The 18,395-nt window shown below is 38.2% G+C and overlaps 2 protein-coding genes across 3 annotated transcripts in view; one reads left to right on the top strand and one right to left on the bottom strand.

The window, feature by feature from the left end:
* Nucleotides 1-10,282, bottom strand: part of LOC139450249 (hsc70-interacting protein-like) — a 57,379-nt gene extending 47,097 nt beyond the window's left edge. The window contains exons 1-5 of the mRNA XM_071231927.1: nucleotides 10,178-10,282; nucleotides 8,002-8,129; nucleotides 4,530-4,593; nucleotides 3,135-3,207; nucleotides 761-898 (exon numbers count right to left, since the gene is read on the bottom strand). Coding sequence (XP_071088028.1) covers nucleotides 761-898; nucleotides 3,135-3,207; nucleotides 4,530-4,593; nucleotides 8,002-8,117 — 391 coding nt within the window. The 5' untranslated portion in view covers nucleotides 8,118-8,129; nucleotides 10,178-10,282. The remainder of the gene's footprint in view (nucleotides 1-760; nucleotides 899-3,134; nucleotides 3,208-4,529; nucleotides 4,594-8,001; nucleotides 8,130-10,177) is intronic.
* A 169-nt stretch (nucleotides 10,283-10,451) lies between these two features.
* LOC139449960 (xaa-Pro aminopeptidase 3-like) lies at nucleotides 10,452-18,005 on the top strand. 2 transcript variants are annotated; one of them, XM_071231573.1, is made up of 7 exons: nucleotides 10,452-10,520; nucleotides 11,657-12,432; nucleotides 12,627-12,714; nucleotides 13,287-13,421; nucleotides 15,569-15,756; nucleotides 16,476-16,596; nucleotides 17,215-18,005. In XM_071231573.1, exons 2-7 carry the CDS (start codon nucleotides 11,692-11,694, stop codon nucleotides 17,376-17,378), a joined length of 1,437 nt encoding a protein of 478 aa, XP_071087674.1. In that variant the 5' UTR covers nucleotides 10,452-10,520; nucleotides 11,657-11,691; the 3' UTR covers nucleotides 17,379-18,005. The 2 variants fall into 2 exon arrangements, with proteins under 2 accessions (XP_071087674.1, XP_071087673.1); XM_071231572.1 differs by having other exon boundaries at nucleotides 10,459-10,520; nucleotides 11,648-12,432.
* Nucleotides 18,006-18,395: the final 390 nt, after the last annotated feature.

Raw genomic sequence — 18,395 nt, forward strand, 5'->3', positions numbered from 1 at the left:
AGCGATGCTCTGATTGGTCAGATGAAAGGTCGTTCTGACATAACCCGCAATGAGATGTCCTGAGATCTTTGTTTAGCGGTAACGAGAACTAAGATATGATTTTAATGAGATTGAGCTTTGATAATATTTGATGAAAATATGTAAAAAAATATCTGTCTTGAATCAAATTCAATAAATTGCTTAGCATGTAAACTGATATTCATCAAAGTAGACATGGTAAATGAAACTAACACAATCATAACTAATATTACACTAAAGCCTTTTGGGGTTTATTTTCTAATAGTTTACAATTTTAGTTTTGCAAGCTCCAATGTTCATACAGTTTGGCCCTCACTCTATGAAGGGTCATACTCCAATGAACTCACACAAAGTGATAGTCAAATCCTAAATAGTTTACTAATGTACACATACACTGGGAACAACAGCTACTACCACGACTAGTACAAGCAACATTCAAATAGAAACTCATTCATTACAATCGTAATCAATACCAACAAAGAATCAACTCGAGTTAATATGAATTACCATGATCATGATGATTACATCACAACCGACTCAGATCACCTCAAATACAAGCTCTTTCAAACCACTTCTTTTATCAACAGTAACCGTAATTACCGCTTGGGGAATATGATTCAATTCATATTCCAAACTTTGTATATTCAACATTATTACATTCATGGTAGATGTTATCGGCAAGGGGGAACAAATGCACCCCACATTGAAATATTCAAAATGGAATAAATTAATAGGGACCTACCATCATTTGCAGCGTCCATGGCCTCGTTGCGTCGATCATTTGCTATATCTATCATTTCTTCTGTTACTTCTTCATTCTCATCAGCATATTCTGGAAGCTCATCATCGTCATCTTGTATTACACCAGACTCGTCAAGATCTGCAGAATACCACAGAATGTTTAGGGGTGTAATAATTCTGTTAAGAATGGTAAGGGAGATATAGACAAAGGGGAATATCACAGAATGATTAGGGGTGTAATAATTCTGTTAAGAATGGTAAGGGAGATATAAACAAAGGGGAATATCACAGAATGATTAGGGGTGTAATAATTCTGTTAAGAATGGTAAGGGGATTCAGACAAAGGGGAATATCACAGAATGTTTAGGGGTGTAATAATTCTGTTAAGAATGGTAAGGGAGATATAGACAAAAGGGAATATCACAGAATGTTTAGGGGTGTAATAATTCTGTTAAGAATGGTAAGGGAGATATAGACAAAGGGGAATATCACAGAATGATTAGGGGTGTAATAATTCTGTTAAGAATGGTAAGGGAGATATAGACAAAGGGGAATATCACAGAATGATTAGGGGTGTAATAATTCTGTTAAGAATGGTAAGGGAGATATAGACAAAGGGGAATATCACAGAATGATTAGGTGTGTAATAATTCTGTTAAGAATGGTAAGGGAGATATAGACAAAAGGGAATATCACAGAATGTTTAGGGGTGTAATAATTCTGTTAAGAATGGTAAGGGGATATAGACAAAGGGGAATATCACAGAATGATTAGGGGTGTAATAATTCTGTTAAGAATGGTAAGGGAGATATAGACAAAGGGGAATATCACAGAATGATTAGGGGTGTAATAATTTTGTTAAGAATGGTAAGGGACATATAGACAAAGGGGAATATCACAGAATGTTTAGGGGTGTAATAATTCTGTTAAGAATGGTAAGGGGATATAGACAAAGGGGAATATCACAGAATGATTAGGGGTGTAATAATTCTGTTAAGAATGGTAAGGGGATTCAGACAAAAGGGAATATCACAGAATGTTTAGGGGTGTAATAATTCTGTTAAGAATGGTAAGGGAGATATAGACAAAGGGGAATATCACCAAATGTTTAGGGGTGTAATAATTCTGTTAAGAATGGTAAGGGAGATATAGACAAAGGGGAATATCACAGAATGATTAGGGGTGTAATAATTCTGTTAAGAATGGTAAGGGGATTCAGACAAAAGGGAATATCACAGAATGTTTAGGGGTGTAATAATTCTGTTAAGAATGGTAAGGGAGATATAGACAAAGGGGAATATCACCAAATGTTTAGGGGTGTAATAATTCTGTTAAGAATGGTAAGGGAGATATAGACAAAGGGGAATATCACAGAATGATTAGGGGTGTAATAATTCTGTTAAGAATGGTAAGGGGATTCAGACAAAGGGGAATATCACAGAATGTTTAGGGGTGTAATAATTCTGTTAAGAATGGTAAAGGAGATATAGACGAAGGGGAATATCACAGAATGATTAGGGGTGTAATAATTCTGTTAAGAATGGTAAGGGAGATATAGACAAAAGGGAATATCACAGAATGATTAGGGGTGTAATAATTCTGTTAAGAATGGTAAGGGAGATATAGATAATGGGTACACCCAGGACCTCTCACGTTCTAAGGAATATCACAGAATGTTAAACATGTTATTGTTAATGGGTGTACCCATAATCCCGAGGCAAGGGAGTTAACTGGCTATAAATGTCCTGTTTTTCACCCTTGCTGAAATAGGCTGGAATTGTGGCGTTACGTCTTGGCTGGACTAATGAGTCAAATAAAAAAAACCCAACGAAATTGACTTCGGATTCGGGCGATTGCAGGATTTGTAAAGCATGGGTACCATCAACTCGGCGTCCCAATCCTTTCATGTTTCTAAATATGATTTGATGCACTTCGCGAAGTAAGGTCTGTTTTTTTACAATATAGATCTTGATTATCAATCTGATCATTTTGTTTGAAGCAAATGCAAGTGATATGAGAGGTGGAATCTGGTTGGTCAATAGGAGGGACATAACTCGTAACAGCCATTGGTGGCACAACAATCAAGCTCAGAAATTCCAGCCTAGTTCGGCAAGGGTGGAAACTGGACTTTGGCATTGATTCAACTATAGCAATGGTACTATCGACAGCCCCAAGCATTGAATGGTTGGTGACAGAATCAAGATCAGCACATCCTGGCACAAAAAGGGGCAAAACTTGACAAGTCTCTTGAGTTTTTGTCCACAGGACAACCTAATCCTTGTTATACTACTATAACAACTCAAAAGAATGCCCATGAATATAAACATGCATCCTCTACCGTGTTCATCTAATGTAAGACAAGATTCCTTCATTACCAACGTCACTTTCTACATCTTCCTCTTCTGGTTCTTCCTCTTCCTCCATCTTAGGTTCTGGTTCAGGAGTAGGCTAAAACATAATATAACTCTGTAGTACCAAGCCATTGCCAGCCTCCGACTTAAGCCACCAGTCTGAAAATAGCAGACTATACAAACAAATCAAGTTACTTCCCTTTACCCAAAGCATTTGAATAAACATCAGATCATTTCAGCTCAATGATACTTGTGCGAGATAAACAAGTAACATAAGGTGTGTTCCGATTGATTTCTCAGGCTACATGGAAAATAATTGCCTGCTCATCAACGAAACAATTGATAAAATTTAAGGCTACAATAGAAGCTAATCTTTTGTGGATTATGAGCCTGAGGTTGATCTAACCCTGCATGTCCTTAGGCCTGTAAGATGGTTGCCTCATCAGTTGCCATATAACATATAAGCCATAAGTACCATTTTAGCCAATTTACCATACAAACCTTTATACCAGAAAAGCCAATAAACCATATAAATCAATATCATATAACCATATATACCATACATACCACATATACCTCTATAAGCTTATATATCATCTGAACCTATATACCATAAAAGCCTAAATACCAAATAAACCTTTATATCATATATACCATATATACCACATATACACCATATAAACCTATATACCATAAAAGCCTACCTTATTCGACGTAATAAGCGGCCCGCTCTAATAAGCGCCCATGGCGATATTTGCTAATATATTGGCTAGTGAACAATCCCAATTAGTACCCCTACCGATTGATCAATGTACACAAGACCTATTTATTCGTGTATGATACACACTGTGTGTAATATGCACCCTCAATTATGGGCAATTAAATTCTGGAAAAATATATCTGTCGTATATAAACATTTCAGGCTGTCAGCATCAACCACGAATTTTATCTTTCAACTCTGTCTTTTTCACCAAAATATTATTCTAATAAGAGCCCCCTATATCTAATTTTGAGAGTGCCCTGGGCGCTTATTACGTCGAATACGGTATATATCATATTAATCTATAAACCGTGTAAGCCTATAATGTCTTTCATCCTGTAAATTATATTTCCCGTCATATAGCTGGAATATTGATGAGTGTGGCGTTAAACAACAAACAAACTGTAAGTTATATCTCCATTCCATTATGAGTGACATCACCATCTCCAGCTTCCAACAGTATTTCTTACAAAAGAGTGCAATTTGATTGGATGACTATTTTCAAATGTCGTTTAATTTCAACATTAAATTATGCTTGGGTATTTTAATGGTCAAGTGTAATTATCATAAAAGATGAGAAAAAACTTGGTAATAAACATGCTAAAGGATGCTCAAATTCAAACAAAATGTTCATCTTGTGATGATGTTGCGGAACTCACCTCTGCTTTCGGAGGAGCCTCAGCCTTCGGTTTTGATTGGAGAGGAGGAATAGTGGCTCCCATACTGAAAGTATTGACAAACAAACAATGAGTATATTTTATAACCTCTTTAACTCAGATATTGCTTTATTTAAGTAATAGGGCTTCCTGATAATATTGTTGACCATGCTGACTTTTTTCAAAAATCAACATTCATTCACTTGACTTGCATTATTTTTAAATATTGTTGTAGATTATGTAGATAAATGACATTATGGCTTATTGATTCTTATATAGTTTGAATTTGTTTTTGCTTGAATTATTATGTGTTTATTATTTGAATATTGACAATTTTCACAATGAAGGGCATTTAAAACACAACAGCTTCATAACTGTCACTTATATCTCAATGTGATTATTAGGCAACTGCACAGAATGTCATGACACACCTTCATAAAATATACTAATGTCATTCAAATCAGTTGCTACTGTTTCACGAAGATCTGAGGACATCACATTACCATGATTACAGGGGGGGGGTCGGGTAGCCTAGTGGTTAAAGCTTTGCTCCTCATGCCGTAGACCCGGGTTCTATTCCCCACATGGGTACAATGTGTGAAGCCCATTTCTGGTGTTCGCCGCTGTGATATTGCTGGAATATTGCTAAAAGCACTCACTCACTCACCATGATTACAGATCACGAAAGAACAACCTTACACGAACTCTGACCAACCAATGAAATTACCAACAGGAAGTCAACATTTACCAATCAGAAAGCAGCTTTCTCAAGTTCTACCACACTAGTTTCAAAAGGTTGACTTCCCTTCCAGACCACACATTCCAAAATAGTTTGCCAAAGTTCAATTCAAAATTTGAAAAACTGAACAAATCTGGAATGTCTAATTTTTTGCCTAGATTGCATGTCCGTACACATGGGCTAAGGAAAGTCTCTTCAGTTTCAAATGTTTCTTGCATGACACCCCGTTACTGTTGTTCGGAATGCCTTGTGTCAACCTTTACCATGTTTAAATTCAGATTCATTTTTGCGATCCTGTAAGCAAATCTCTGATTGGTCAGATGAAAGGTCATTCTGATGTGAGCTGTAATAAGATGCCCCAGATCTTTATGTAATGTCAGTTTATATGTTGCTGCTTGTGTCTATCAAAATTGTATATTTTCAGGACCTGTTCCTCACCAGAATCCCAACTTTATTAACGTAGCTGAAGATAAGTGCGTATTTGCGTAAAATACTCAATAAATAAAACTGAAATATTCAGACAAATCAAAACCCTAGCGTATCAAATATGCAACAAAAACTATAAAAATGCTATTGAAATAGAACTAAAATGTATATTACAACTGTTAGATAAATCCTGTGCATATAAGCAGATTGCGAAATTCATTTACCGACAGTTACATTCGGTAAAACATGTCTATACTACTTTAAATGATTTACAAACATTGTTACGAAACAGGTTTTCATGTTACATACTTCTAACAGGCAGGCCTAATGCACTATTCAGTTAATTAATATTGCAATCTCTTTGTTTTAGGCCGAAGTGCTTCCAACTTCGTCTTTGTCTTTCACATTTGAAAAAAATGACCACACCACTATCTATTTTGATAGAAACAAACATAAAAATTGAAAAAAAAAGCCCCAGTGAGCTTCTTATGCGGAAAACTAGAAATGCTTCATTTAGGACAAGAGCATTACAGTAAGCATGGTAAGGGATGGGAGGAAGGGAATGAGTGACTGAAAGAGCTGGGGTTTAAGTCCGCTCTGAATGGTATTCCAGTTATATCAGTGAGTGAGTGAGTTGGGTTTAATGCTGCTTTTAACAGTATTCCAATTATATCGCGGCGTGTCAACTTAATGTATGAGGAAAGCCCGAAGTGATGCAGGTCTTCAACGTTTACCACTTCGGTAAAACCTACGAGCGAGGGTATGGTGCTGACAAACCTAGAAACATAATCGGGGCGAACCGCCATTTGAACCCACAACCATAGGTTTCTGGTGTGCCCAAGGGACGCAACTCTGCACAGCGAATTGCGGCGCCTTAGACGACTGGGCCACCCGTACCCCCTCCAGTTATATCACGGCATGTCAGTTTGATGTCGGATGAAAGCCTGAGGTGATGCAGCTGTTGGCCATTACCACTTGGGTGAATCCCACAAGCACGGGTATGGTGCTGACAAACCTAGAAATATAATAGGAGCGAACTGGGATTCGAACCCACAATTTAGAGGTTTCTGGTGTGCCTTTGGGACACAACTCTGCACAGTGAATTGCGGTGCCTTAGGTGCCTCGGCCACCTGGGCCTAAGGGAAGATATGGTCAGGGGACTGGGAGATTGACTAGTTGTCAGGTAGGTCTCCTGGGAGTGGTCACTGTGGTCATCCTGGGACTCTTACATTATTCTTCCGAATTCCCATACAGGGAGACCCAGGTAAATCACTGGACAATTTTTGTACATAATTAATGAATTTTAAAAATTAATCTTCATGCACTTTAGGACATTTTGCATGACAATCAGTCAAAAATCTCATTAAATATAGATCTTAGTCCACCAAACAAAGATCTGCGGACATCCCATTAAGGGCCATGTCAGAATGACCTTTCGCCTGACCAATCAAAACTTTGCAAACCAGATTTGGGAAATTGACAGTAGGAATGTGTTTATGAATCATTCAACATGAAAAAGGTTTGACAGGGTTGCTGAAATGAAACTATTGGCTGTACAAGTGATTCCATCAAATTCCTCGTCTATCTCTCGCTTCAATGAGATGAACATTTAAAAAGGAAGAGATTCTTTAGTCTATGGGGAGTACTGTCATACAATCTCAGTCAAGCTTTTAGACATTCCAGAATTTTCTTTTGTTGAGTTTTCAAACTTTGAATCGAGAACTTTGTCAAAATAGTTTTCAAAGTGTAGTCCGGAACGGAAGTTGCCAATTTGAAGCTAGTGCTGTACAGCTGGAGAAAGCTTCTTTCTGATTGGCTAATGGTCTTCAAGGTTCGTGAAAGGTCTTTCTAACGTTACCTGTAATGGGATAACCTCAGATTTATGTGTAGCGAGCACTGAGATCTGATTTTGATAAGACTGATTTGAAATTACCGTATTCGACGTAGTAAGCGACCCGCTCTAATCAGCGCCCATGGCAATAATTGCTAACATATTAGCTAGTGAACAATCCCAATTAGCACCCTTCCGATTGATCAATGTACACAAGACTTATCTATTCGTGTATAATACGCAATCGTGTGTTATATGCACCCTTAATTATGGCCAATTAAATTCTGGAAAAATATATCTGTCGTACTTAAACATTTCAGGCTGTCAGCATAAACCATGAAATTTATCTTGCAACTCTGTTTTTTTCCACTAAAATAATATTCTAATAAGAGTCCCCTATTAATAATTTTGAGAGCGCCCTGGGCGCTTATTACGTCGAATACGGTAAGCATGCTATCCAATTCCAGGTGCTTATGTACCTTTGTAGCCACTCTCTGTAAAAAGCCAGTTCCGGTACATGGAGGATGTCGGAGTTGACTTTGCACAACTGTGTGAACTCCTGCAGGAGTTTTATCTGGTCTGCTGGCATCGACATCTTGGTAACTGGCTGAAAAATAGCACAAGTTACAGTAAAGCCTTCTTTATTTCAAACAATACTATTCTATTTCCGTATTTGGCCTTAGAGGTTGGTAGGTAAGTTTAAACATTAGTGCCACAGCACTGTGGCTCACCTGGATATATATAGTTCATATGACACAATAAAATGTCAACAAAAGTAACCACTAGTTAAAAGTTGCTGTCAGCATTGATATTCAAATATTTTATGCATAGAAACTTCATGGCATGTGCATAGGGGCTTGAAAACACACTAAAATCCTTATGCGGGGATATGTCAAGAATTATGAACTATTATATTATTTGGGATAATATTTGGTCAAAATTTTGATTTTCTAAAGTTCTGATTTTCTGAAATTCATGGGTATTTCAACACTACGCTCAATGCAATAATGTCAAAGTACTCAAGGTAAGTATTAAAGCTGCTTCCTGTTTATCATGCTTATTAGTCATCCTATCAGTGATGTTACAAGTCACCTGTGCACAGACGCAACATTACTTAAACATGAATCAGGAATTCTTCACTTACATTTGCTGCAAGTTTAGATAAATCCCTGTAATGACATGAAGTTAAAAATAATATACGGTGTTCACAAGGAGCAGCTAGAGCTCTAGACAAGCTGCGTATTTACGTAAAATATGCATTGAAAACAAAATGCAGACAAATCAAAAAATTTAACTCACTCACTCACTATCTTCAAAAGTGGTGATTAAGAAATTGCATTTTTCTTACAATGCCATAGCGAAAATTGGATTCCATCCTGTTGAACAAACTAAGGCGTCATTGATGGGAAAGAAGCATGTAAGACTACAGCTTCACCACTGTTCAATACCCAGTAGTCTCAGAGAAGTAGATGTTTACATAATTGAGTCTGGACCAGACAATCCAGTGATTGACAGCATGAGCATCGATCTATGCAATTGGGATAGATGACATGCATCAACCAAGTCAGCGAGCCTTACCACCCGATCCCGTTAGTCGCCTCTTATGACATGCATAGTCGCCTTTTACGGCAAACATGGGTTGACCTATTCTACCCCGGATCTTCACGGGTCTTAATAAATATTGAGTTTGCAGTGCATGCTTCCTTAATGACTAAGGAAGAGGGAGGGGGCATCACTTCATACATTTATTGGGTGATAAATTTGTTTGCAAGATCTCATATATAGACTTTTTAAGCCAATATTTATTTCAAATTATATTAATTTTGAATCAAGTCTTGAACATAATAGTTATCCGTAAGCATGATAAAAATATGAAATAAAACCACTTTATCAACCTTACTGTTGTTATACCTGTTACAAAAGATATTTTTTTTACCATAAAATTAACAAGATGGCCATATTGATTTATTAACCAATTTTGATGCCTTGGATTGAACCATACGCCATTATCACCAACACCTACACACCATTTCAACTCATGCAAAAGTGCTCACAGATGCTGACAGATAACAAATTTTATTCACTTCTCAAAACGCAATATCTGAATCAAATGTCCCTTCAGCATGTTCAGACATTTGAGCTAAAATCTAATAAATTTAAATGTTTAATACAGTTTATCAAACTTCAAAATATTTCTGTGGATGTGTTTAAGTTGCAACAGTGGCTGTTGCCCTTTTTTAATAATTCGGATTCCATGTATTTTGCTCTTCTGCCTGATAAGATGAAAACTATCATTTGGGGCATTTACATTCAAATAGGCATACTAAACAAAGCAATTCAGCCACCAGCAAAGAAAACAGCTTGCCTGATATTACTACTTGATATAACAACCAGCGCTAAGGATGATAAAACACCTGGCAAAGTACAGAGCCGGGTCAAACACGACATGCAGTACGCCCTGCACTACTTGAATATCAAGTTGACCATGTTACTCTCAAGTCGAGTCTCAAAACGGACACGTTTGAAAAAATCCCTACTTTCGAATTATGAACATGTCATCATCATATTCATCTTTTGCTGCACACAATTAGGCATGCCAATGCAGAACTTTCTACCATTCCCTGGTAGAGATATGATAAAGGTGGGTGTATTTACCTTGGAAGTCAACGCATGGACCACGCCGAAATTTCTAGGCTTGGTTACAGTCCTTGACCGAATTATGTCGCTGGAAGTCGCTTACATCAACCACAATAGATTCGTAAATGATTAACAAAACATATGTCTCAGAGAAGATGGTTGACATAATAATATCGCAGTGGATATATGTATATTTAGGAAAATCTCATGCGACTTTTGCTTTTGCAAATACTGTCAAAATGTTATCTTTTTCATTGGGGTAAGGATAATGCAGGTGCTCTAAGGGAGGGAACTCTGTGTGTAACTTGCCCTTGGAGTAAAACACAAACTTCAGATATGTGGAACCTTGGATGCAGGCGATGTATGTGCAACACGAAGCTTGTATTGTTAATTTACTTTTAACAACACTGATGCAGTTTCTTTTTTATTTATTTTAAGCAATTTTACATATGCTACTATGCATATGCAATAAATATAATTTCAATTGTATAGATTAAATAATAATAACAGATAGATAGGTATGTAGGTATGATTATTTTAATGTTGAATCAAACAAAACAATTCCTATACAGTTAGACACCATTGTGTCAAAGTTGTAGGTTCCTACGTAAATACTTAAAGTTATCCGAGATTTGACACAACCAAAAGTGATGAATTAAGAAGGAATACGCAGGACTATGCCTTTAACAGAGACTACTGTAAGTTTGACCCACCCAATTTCGACACAATGGTATTTGACTGAATATAATTTTCTCTTGGTTAGGTCACATGATATTAATAAAATTAAAATATTATACAGCAATTTGAGTTATTGCATGTATTGGTACCACTCCCTGAACACAGTTCTGAATTATGAGCACCTAGCTTTTCTTACATGTACTGTTAACTTCATAACATTACATTTATTTATTGCATGGATCAGTATCTGATATGTAATTGGCTGCCTCATAAATATTAATTTGGCAAAATAAAATGAGTGAATAATTTGTTTCTGGTGTTTTATAACCAATAGACGTGAAGAACATCCTGTTTGAAATTTGTGCTGTAAAATGCTCATGTCAACAGCTAGAGCCTCATTTAAGCAGTGTTACTCTTCTGCTTAGTATTGTGGCTCAACACCTCCTTTGTTAGGACACCCATGATAAAGACTACTCAACTGCTGATTTGGATACTCTGGTAGTCCAGGTGGAACTGGCAGGAGATTGTAGTATATATCTCAGTATATCTGATATCTGAAATATCTCAGTATTCCTATTAAAACTTGACTAGTATAGTTTTGTAAAAGGGTGATTGGATTCTACTGTTTTGTCCTCAGTTTCATTGTAGATATGAATGCAGTATGTTTACTGCTTGTGTGAAGTTGATTGAACATTAGTTAGGTTGATAAGTAGCCTTGGACTACCAACAAGCAAGGGTCTAGCTGGTCCCTTGATCTTTTTATGGATTCATTGTATTTCATTAATACGTGTTCATTTTAATATTTTTCAGTATTTTCAGGATGTCACCAATTCAGGTTACCTGAATTTCTTCGCATGAAACAATTCCGATTTCCTATCGTAATCCTGTCAAATTCCTTCGGACAACCAGCTGCTCAGACACATCCTCATCTGGTCAAACAAGGGGAGGTAACACCAGGAATTTCAAAACGTGAATATCAAATTAGAAGGGACAATTTAGTGACACTGGCATGCAGTGCTTTCAAGGACATGGAAAGTGTGAAAGATCACATTTTGATATTCCCGGCTTCAGCAAAGACTTTTATGACCTATGACATACCATATCCTTTTCGACAAAATACAGAATTCTTGTATCTGTGTGGATTTCAGGAACCAGACAGTGTTTTAATCTTGCATACAAATCAACAAAAGTCATCCATGACTGATTATATGTCAGTTCTGTTTGTGCCTAAAAAAGACCCCTCGAAAGAATTATGGGATGGACCAAGATCAGGAAGAGAAGGAGCCTTGATGATAACAGGGGTGGACAAAACGTTGAATGTTGACAGTCTGGAGGAGTACCTCAGCGATTACTGTACACAATTTAACAATTATGTGTTGTGGTACAATTATTCCAAACCAACCCACATGGAGCATGACATCCAAGTGTTGAGCCAGTTTATGAAGGAAAACCGTCATAAATGTATCGAAAACACAGTTGGAATTTGTAACCAATTGAGGTTGATTAAATCTCCAGCCGAAATTGAGCTGATGAAACAAAGTGTGGAAATAGCTTCAGAGTCTTTCATTGAAGTTATGAAATTTTCACATCCAGAGGTAATTTTTAGATTCTTTTCTGTGATGATGTTTGATATCGTAAAGCCATCAATTGTAAAAGAAAAATACCATACCACTGTTGTAAATATTCAGTAGTTTAACATTTAAATGAAAAACATATAATAAGATTGATAAGTGTCGTTCTTCTTAGAAATGTGACATAATAGGTTATTTAGGATAATGTTTATTGCCAGGTCAAGGAAGCTCATCTGTATGCAAAGATGGATTTTGAGTGTCGGATACGTGATGCGGAGTTCCTGGCGTTCCCTCCAGTTGTTGCAGGTACAGAAGCTCCCCAGTAACACCTATATTTCCTCATTACTTTCATGCATAGGGTCGGTCGGGTAGTCTAGTGGTTAATGGATTTGCTCATCCCACCAAAGGCCCGGGTTTAATTCCCCACATGGGTACAATGTGTGAAGCCCATTTATGGTGTCCCCCGCTGTGATATTGCTGGAACATTGCTAAAAGCGGAGAGATTCTATGCTACCTCACTTCTGGGGCCCATTGCATCATCATGTAGTCTGTGCGGATGCGGGTGAGGTCATCACCTCGGGACTGGTGTTAGGTATTTTCCTCAGCAAGAAGCCATTTCATATAGCATGACAACACACAAAGTTTTTCATCTTTTTACTTTGTAAAGGTACTTTTTTAGGCTAATCACAGTGTTCGTTAGGAAATGCTATATTTATAGGTATGTTTGCGTTATTCTTATATATGCTATTTTCCTAGCCCTATGATTCGTATTTATTAAATGAAACCAGAAAAGCATTTTTCTATACTAGAGTAAGAGGAGTATCCATATTATCCATTGAGTATTATGAATGTCGGTAATATTTGTTTCCTTAACACAGGGGGTAATCGTGCCAACACTATCCACTACATCAACAACAACCAGATCGTTCGCGATGGAGAGTTAGTCCTCATGGATGCAGGGTGTGAGTTCCATGGTTACACCAGTGACATCACCCGCACATGGCCAGTCTCAGGTAATAATATTAATACTGTGATCACCCACACATGGCCAGTCTCGGGGTAATAGTATTAATACTGTGATCACCCGCACATGGCCAGTCTCAGGTAATAGTATTAATACTGTGATCACCCGCACATGGCCAGTCTCGGGTAATAGTATTAATACTGTAATCACCCGAACATGGCCAGTCTCAGGTAATAGTATCAATACTGTAATCGCCCGCACACGGCCAGTCTTAGGTAATAGTATTAATACTGTAATCGCCCACACATGGCCACTCTCAGGTAATAGTATTAATACTGTGATCACCCGCACATGGCCAGTCTCAGGTAATAGTATTAATACTGTAATCGCCCGCACATGGCCAGTCTCAGGTAATAGTATTAATACTGTGATCACCCCCACATGGCCAGTCTCAGGTAATAGTATGAATACTGTGATTACCCGCACATGGCCAGTCTCAGGTAATAGTATTTATACTGTGATCACCCGCACATGGCCAGTCTCAGGTAATAGTATGAATACTGTGATCACCCGAACATGGCCAGTCTCAGGTAATAGTGTTAATACTGTGATCACCCGCACATGGCCAGTCTCAGGTAATAGTATTAATACTGTGATCACCCATACATGGCCAGTCTCAGGTAATAGTATTAATACTGTGATCACCCGCACATGGCCAGTCTCAGGTAATAGTATTAATACTTTGATTGCCCGCACATGGCCAGTCTCAGGTAATAGTATGAATACTGTGATCACCCACACATGGCCAGTCTCAGGTAATAGTGTTAATACTGTGATCACCCGCACATGGCCATTCTCAGGTAATAGTATTAATACTGTGATCACCCATACATGGCCAGTCTCAGGTAATAGTATTAATACTGTGATCATCCGCACATGGCCAGTCTCAGGTAATAGTATTAATACTGTGATCACCCGCACGTGGCCAGTCTCAGGTAATAGTATTAATACTGTAATTTCCCACACATGGCCAGTCTCGGGTAACAGTATCAATATCATGATCACCCACACATGGCTATTGCCAGGTAAAAGTATCAATACTGTAACATTAATAGTGAGTGAATGTTGTTTTACATCACAGTCAGCAGTATTACAGTGTGGTACAGGCAGACCAGTAGTTTTATAGCATGATCCACTGGGGCCGAGCCAGGTCATCCATCAGCCAATCCTCATCAGTTGGCGCTTACAAGCCTGGAGTTGTGGTCACGGAGTCTACCCCAGGATTAACAGACCGTATTCGACGTAACAAGTGCCCCTCTCTAATAACCGTCCACGGCGATGTTTGCTGATATATTGGCTGGTGAACAATCCCAATTAGCACCCCTTCTGATTGATCAATGTACACAAGACTTATTTATTCGCGTATAATACACACTCATGTGTTATATGCAAGCTTAATTATGGGCAATTAAATTCTGGGAAAATATATCTGTCATACATAAACATTTCAGGCTGTCAGCATAAACCACGAAAATTTATCTTTCAACTCTGTATTTTTCACCAAAATAATATTCTAATAAGAGCCCCCTATTTCTTATGTTGAGAGCGCCCTGGGTGCCTATTACGTCGAATACGGTAACCATATTCTACACACTCTAGTATGTGAAGACATAATAACCATATTCTACACACTCGAGTATGTGAAGACATACTAACCATATTATACACACTCGAGTATGTGAAGACATAATAACCATATTCTACACACTCGAGTATGTGAAGACATAATAACCATATTCTACACACTCGAGTATGTGAAGACATACTAACCATATTATACACACTCGAGTATGTGAAGACATTAGCAGCTCAGTGCCTTACTATTCCAGGTGGGGGCAGTGGGGTAGCCCGGTGGTTCAGACGTTCGCTTGTCATGCCAACAGCCCAGGTTCGATTCCCCACATGGGTACAATGTGTGAACCAATTTCTGGTGTCACCCACTGTGATAGTGCTGGAATATTGCTAAAAGTGGTGTAAGACCGTACTCACTCACTCTGTTGTTGTGATATTGCTGGAATATTGCTAAGAGTGGTGTAAGACCGTACTCACTCACTCAAACTGTTCACTTGTACCACTAAAGATCTGGGTTTGATTCCCCGCATGGGTACTCAAAGTAGCACTCCCTCTCTCCTCCAGGGAGGTTCAGCTACTCACAGAGACGGCTGTATGATGCAGTGTTGACTGTCCAGGAGCAGTGTGTGGAGCTGTGCACCTTGGCTCACTCCCTGGATGACATCTACAAGGTGATGCTGAAGCTGCTGGGGAAACAGCTGCAGGTGCTGGGCATCCTCCCAGCAGACGTCAAGGAAGTCGAGTTAATGCAGGTTTGTCTACTGAAGAAGGCGGTGAGGTAGCCTCGTGGTTAAAACGTTCGTTATGAAGGCTCAAATTCATCTCTTATATGCCTACAATGTGTGAAGCCCATATCTTATGTGCCCAACCGTGATATATAGATGGATTATTGCTAAAAGTGGTGTACAATCTCCCTCCTCATTCTTTATTCTAGTGTATTAGAGGAGTAACGATACAGTGGGGTTGTGATACGATATGTATCCTGATCCTATTGGTGCGATGATACGTGTCCCGATCATGTTGGTGTGATATAATAGGTATCCCGATCTTATTGGTGTGATACGATAGGTATCCAGGTCCTATTGGTGCGATACGATATGTATCCCGATCCTATTGGTGCAATACAACAGGTATCCAGGTCCTATTGGTGCGATACGATATGTATCCCAAAATAGTACTTTGCAGGTGAATCACAACCCTAAATCATTTGTTTATAGTTTTCAGACAGGGAAGATGAAATTTGTTTGGCAGAAATATTGATTAGAGGATGCAGTGAATGTTATGCTATTTATAGCCAACTGGGAAATATGAGAGAATCTGATATTAAGGACATGGTTTTACGCCAATACAAATTAGTGTATCGTATGTATCGTGGTACAGAGATTGTAAATCAATGTATTGTATCATGGGCCTCGTATCATGCATACAATACTGTATTGTTACACCACAACTGCATGTACTTTTTTTTCAGAAAACCCGTGAGTTTTGTCCCCATCATGTGAGTCACTATCTGGGAATGGACGTCCATGATACTTCCGACATCTCAAGAGGCATAAAACTAAGTCCAGGGATGATTGTTACAATCGAGCCAGGTGAGAATAGCAGGTGTTCAATGAGTGAACCTGTTCCCAACACTTGCCCATGGGGATTACAGTAACAGTAACATGAGAACAATGTTTCCTTTTTAGCTTTTTAGCTATGCAGCCATATTGAAAAATCTATTTATGGCCATTTTTATACAAAATGTAATGACATTTGGTATTTGATTAGTTGGTTGTGGGAGTCATCACAAAATGTTGTGTTTTGGCAAATTATTTATTTTGACCTTGTTTTGACAATGCCCTGAAGGCTTTGTAAATGCTGAAATTGCCAGACTGAGGGAGCTAAAGTTTAGCATATATGTTTCTCATGATGACAATATATTTAGTATTCACATTCTTAATTGTTGACTACATATCCAGGTGAGCTACAGTGCTGTGGAACTTCTCCAAACCTGCATAACTATTTATGTATGTGTCAACAATTTACCGGTCAGCATGCCCTTTTAAAGACATGACATAACTTTTCTTATGAGACACCAGTGAACACATAAGCAAATTAATGCATGAAAAGACAACTTTAACTGTAACATGAAATTTTGGAATCATTTTTTTAAAAATTAATCTGGTTGTTTGTCTGCTTCCTGCTAAATTTGTAATGTTGGTTTCCAGGGCTATACATCCCAGCATCCCACCCGACTGCTCCAGCTGAGTTTCAGGGTCTGGGGATTCGTATTGAGGATGACGTTCTGGTAACGGAAGGGGCACCTGTAGTGCTGTCACAAGCATGTCCTAAAACTGTTGATGACATTGAACAGATCATGGCTCAGAGTTGATACAATGCACTTGACATTTACCATATTCGCCATAATAAGAGCCCTTGAAAATTGACAAAGAGGGTTGCTCATTAATACCATATACAATGAGTTAATTTGGTTGCTGAGATAGAGCCCTTCAAACATTCGATTAAAACAAGCACAAATTTGATAGTTACCAGTTATATATATACTTCTGTGCTGTTGTTTTCTGTTAAAAATATGTAACATACACAAGAAAATATGGACTGTCATGTAAATTTATAAAGATTATAAACATTACTTACAGATTGGTCCAGAAGTTGGTTAGGGGCACTTATTAGATCAGGGTCCTAAATATGGCGAATACGGTAATCATGGTAACAACCTTGAAGAAGTCCTGTCTAATTGCATGCAAAGTAATTTAATCAAAATAGAATCTGGTGTTGACACAATGTGTTACCTTCAGTGATGGAGACTATGATCCTGGAAGATACATGACGCTTGTGCTTCATGATTCCAGACCTGGGTGTCTGTTACTTTTCTTGACACAAAGTTTTGCAATTGAATTGTTTAGTATGTAAATAAACTAAATCTGAGCTTGACTTTTACACATTACGGTTGTTAGTGTGTCACTCACCGACTCAGTTTGTTTGTCACAGCGAAGAGGTGAACCTTCATGGTGGTCAGTCCAGTAATTGTCATACCTGGCAGCCATTGTCATACCTGGCAGCCATTGTCATACTCGGCAGCCATTGTCATACCTGGCAGCCATTTTCATACTCTGCAGCCAGTCAAACCTGGCATCCATTGTCATACCTGGCATCCATTGTCATACCTGGCAGCCATTGTCATACTCTGCAGCCATTGTCATCCTGGGCAGTCATTGTCATACCTGGAAGCTATTTTCATCCTCGGCAGCCATTGTCATCAGCAGCCAATGTCATATATGGCAACTATTGTCATCCTCGACAGCCATTGTCATACCTGGTGACCACCTCATAATGCTTTCAACTTTTTAGATATTCTTTTGTGCTTGAAAAATATCAATACATTGCA

The sequence above is a fragment of the Haliotis cracherodii genome, unplaced genomic scaffold (genome assembly GCF_022045235.1).
Source record: "Haliotis cracherodii isolate W230 unplaced genomic scaffold, xgHalCrac1.p SCAF_8, whole genome shotgun sequence".
Classification (NCBI taxonomy): Eukaryota; Metazoa; Mollusca; class Gastropoda; order Lepetellida; family Haliotidae; genus Haliotis; species Haliotis cracherodii.